At 31.3% G+C, this 4,281-nt stretch overlaps 1 protein-coding gene across 1 annotated transcript in view; it reads left to right on the top strand.

Annotated features, from left to right (window-relative positions):
• Positions 1-4,281, top strand: part of LOC106478517 (prolyl endopeptidase FAP-like) — a 290,108-nt gene that overhangs the window by 264,791 nt on the left and 21,036 nt on the right. Inside the window, exon 11 of the mRNA XM_022382141.1 lies at positions 2,128-2,254. Coding sequence (XP_022237849.1) covers positions 2,128-2,254 — 127 coding nt within the window. The remainder of the gene's footprint in view (positions 1-2,127; positions 2,255-4,281) is intronic.

The following is a 4,281-nucleotide window of genomic DNA, read 5'->3' on the forward strand; positions in this document are numbered from 1 at the left end:
ATCTAGTATTAATTATTATATATATATATATATATATATATAGTTCCTTGCCTCAGGTTTGAATCTGAGACCTGTCACATACCAGCAAATGCTCTACCAACTGAGCCAAAGGGCTAGTCCCTAGGTCTAGTGCTTGCAAGTGAGGCACCTTTTAACCATCTAAGCTACTACATCCTAATAAAGCTTGGTAAACTCAACATTTTAAGAGTTTGTGCAATGAAATAAATATAAAAAACTTTAATACCTATGGATAGTATAAATACATGGGTATCTGCAAAACATACAAAAGAAGTATGAGAAGTTAGTAATGTAGTGATATGAACATTAGAGTAACCTTGAAATGTGATTCTGTTTACTTGAGAAAACTGCATGGGAATAGCTATAAAAACGTAAGAAGACATTGTGCAATGAAACAAGAAGATATTGAAGGAATTTTAACCTAAGAAACAGTATAACAGGGTAACAAAACTTTTAGTAATACCAACATGAAAAAACATTCTCTCCCAAAGCAACAGCCTGAGATGGTATTATTAACATGAAAGAATGTATTTATTAAAGAAAAAATGAAAACTGTGATAATAAAAATATGTACCCAAGAACTGACTACTGAGGTATGCCACTAGTTACAAAGGCCCTGTTTGATTGTGCTTTATTAACAACAAATGTTTGGTTTCTTTCACACAGCTACCATTAAATCTAGTTAACTAGTCTTTTTTCATACCCTCTCACCAATGTGATTTTCTGTGTAGCACTTTATTGAAATAATTTTTAAAATTTAAGTATACTAAATCTATACCCTTTCCATCATCCAGTTAACAAGTAACATCCTCATAAATGTTAAGAGATTAGTAAGCTGAGATTTCCTTATAGTAAATCTATATTTTACTAAAGCTAGAATTATTCCCACCACAGAATTAAAACTCGTGGACTAATCAGTGTGAAGCAGTATTTAGACATCAAAAAAATGTATGGCTGTGATGTACATTACCTTCTAACTGAAGCGTATAAATTTCTTGCAAAATTGCAAGCATGAAAATCAGTCAGTCAAATTTTGTACTATTCATAGTATGAATATAATTTAGTAATCTAGATTAGTCATTGTGTAACAAAAGTAACATTTGTGTAATTTGTAACATATTTTTACAAATCATGATAAAAGTTACTGCAACATAGCTAAAATGATATTTTAATAAATAATTTATCAAAAGCTAGTAGTAGAATTGTTTTCTCTAAATGTGCTAAATAATTTTTAACATTTAAGTGTACAAATCAATCAACTTCACTTTATTTTAATATGCTACTGATAATTGAAGAAAACTGCAATATAGAGTCGTAAACATTTTGGTTCATTATGTTTTTACTTTATTAACTCTATGAAATCTTCTTATTTTTGGTCATTGACCACTGACTATATAATAAACAAAGAGTAATTTCAGTAATTATGTAAGCATTGCAAATATTATTGGCTAAGATGTTCGTAATTCTGAAAGATATTTTTCTTTTGACTATATTAAAGGATAAATGTTTTTACCAAACTAAGGAGATGTAGTAATAATAAAACAAAAAAATTGTAAAAATTTCAGAACTTATTAAATAATAATATATAAAACAGACCTGTACAATGCTTCTTAAGTAATTGCAAACAAGTATATATGTATATATATATATACTACATTACTGGTGACTCTTGAAGATTTTGTCATGAAGGCCTACATTCCCTCCCTGGTACCAAGGAGCTTGACTGCAATATTTCCAGTCACTAAAGTGTATTTCCAAAGAAATTAAGGAACCTGGAGATTATGTATGATGAGTAACTACATAAGACTATTTGTAATGGAACTGCAAAATAAAGTTATGACGTTAGCCTAAAGAGAGCATGTAATAGTGTCAAAAGATGAAGTAACTTGGAAATAGATTGTTTTGACATGAGAAGCACTCTATAATGGTTCAGCAATAAGAAAAGATGCTATGTAAAGGAGAAAAATAAATTGTTTTGATATTAGTTTGAAAAAAATGAGATCAGTGGGAATGGTTGATATTGTACAGTTAACTTTTGTAGAGAATACTTTTTTATGGCTTTTTTTTTGACAAAGTTTTATACTTAAGTATATCAAGTTTTACTCATAGGGAACATTACTTCACCCAAGTGACGTGGATTGACAGTACTCGCCTAGCAGTGGTGTGGCTACGTAGATCACAGAACTACTCTGTAATCAGTATATGTGAAGAAGATAAAGGTTGGCAGTGTACAAAAGTAAGTTAGTAACCACATTTAAATATAAGAGTCATCAATTCTGGTAAAATTATAAACAGTAAGCTATATATGATTATGAGCATTTCAAATTTGAAGTAGTTACTTAAATTAATCCTACAAAATGTAAGTTCAGATGAACTTTAAGCCATTGTAATACTTTCCCTCATTATGATAGTCTTTAGACTTCTTCAAAAACTTTCAGTTCCCTTGTATGTCATTATTTTGTACTTACTAAATATGTTCCTGTGTTAAGTTTCATACAAATGTTGATATCACATTTGTAAAAAATAGGCTTAAATTCTGTGGGCATGACTTATTTCCCAGTAATAAACTTTTAAACAGTCAAGATTGCCTTAGATCTGTAATATGTTACTCCTAAATCAACATTTAGTATCTCCATCAAACATGATTTCAATAAAACTTTTCTGGTTGAAAAAAACTTAACCATGTTTCACCAGCTTTGATTTTTATAGTAAGTTTTTTTCTTCTAATAATCTTGATAACCATTGGGTGTTAAAAACCCATCCAAAGCATTAGGTGATCTATGATGAATTGAAAAAACTACTCAAAATATTAAGACCCATATATACTGTCAAAAAGAGTGTCACTCATTTGTTAGAATACAGTAATATATTTTTAGTTTGTTAGAAACCATTTCTTAAACTTTCCTTTAAATTTTTTTATGATGTAAGCAAGTGCAAATGAGATTTAAGTATGTATTTTAAACATGATTAAACCTCTAACAGGGTGGGGGAAATATGAAAGCTGAGGCTAAAGTTGGTGACATTCAGTTCATAACACAAAAAATTCTTTTTGTGGACTTCCCTATTATGCACTATGGTATGTATGTTGTGTATGTAAAGAAACTAACCATCAGCTTCAAAGCTCTGCATATCATTGACCCTCTATTTTCATGAGGGTTTGACTACATCTAGCCTTAGTGCAATATTTTACTTGAAAAAAGGAAAAGAAACTATCACATGTGATCATACCTGCTTTGATCTTGTTTTCACACATGAGTAGCCTTCTTTGATGGTACATGAGCAACCACTAGGCCTAAAAAGAAACACATTTGCTCATCAGAGGTCTATTCTTATTTGTTTGAAGAGCATGAGATTTTAAATTAATGGAACAATTGATCAACAAACAATTGTTTAAATATATTTGCCACAAACTGGCAACACTAACATTATTGACACTGAGACACCTCTGGTTGTGCCAAGTTCAGCATCGACTGAACCACCAAAGAAGAAGAAAAAAAGAAACCTAAATGATTGCTGGACACAGTGAATTCCCATGGTTTGAGTTTAAGGATAATGCAGTATTTGGCACAAAGTTCGATGAGTTTAAGGATAATGCAGTATTTGGCACAAAGTTTGATGGAGTTTAAGGATAATGCAGTATTTGGCACAAAGTTCGATGAGTTTAAGGATAATGCAGTATTTGGCACAAAGTTTGATGAAAGATAATAAAGAATGAATTGACATGTTTAAATAAAAATAGTTTTATTTTGTGCAATGTTTCAGACAAATGCCCTTCATCAGGAAGTAAAGACCGTATTACATTCATCATGAGAAACGTACATTCGAAAAATAGACTTTTTTTCATTCATTCAGTCATACGAATGTACACTGAGTTCTCACAAGTAAATAGACACCTAATTGTTCGTCATTTAACTGATTTATGCAAACTAATTTGTGTTCACAGAGCATTATATAAATGAAAATGGTTTGCACACTAATTATCTTGTGCTACAACATGCCTAGAACTCAAGGTTCTCTCGAATTGTCAGATTTTGTTAGAGGAAGGATAGTTGGTCAAGCAGATGGTGGAATAAGTCAGTGGCAAATTTCGCAGAATTTGGGAATCCTGCTTTCGACAGTCAACAGAATCATTGTGCAGTTCAGGAAACACGGCAAGAAAACAACTGAGCAGCGTCTGGGTCGTCCTGGTTCATCATAGAGGAAAAAAAAAGGGCTGTCAAGAGGAGCATCGAAATGGATCCCAGATTAACGACTGCAGAAGTG

The sequence above is a fragment of the Limulus polyphemus genome, unplaced genomic scaffold (genome assembly GCF_000517525.1).
Source record: "Limulus polyphemus unplaced genomic scaffold, Limulus_polyphemus-2.1.2 Scaffold220, whole genome shotgun sequence".
In the NCBI taxonomy this organism is placed as follows: domain Eukaryota; kingdom Metazoa; phylum Arthropoda; class Merostomata; order Xiphosura; family Limulidae; genus Limulus; species Limulus polyphemus.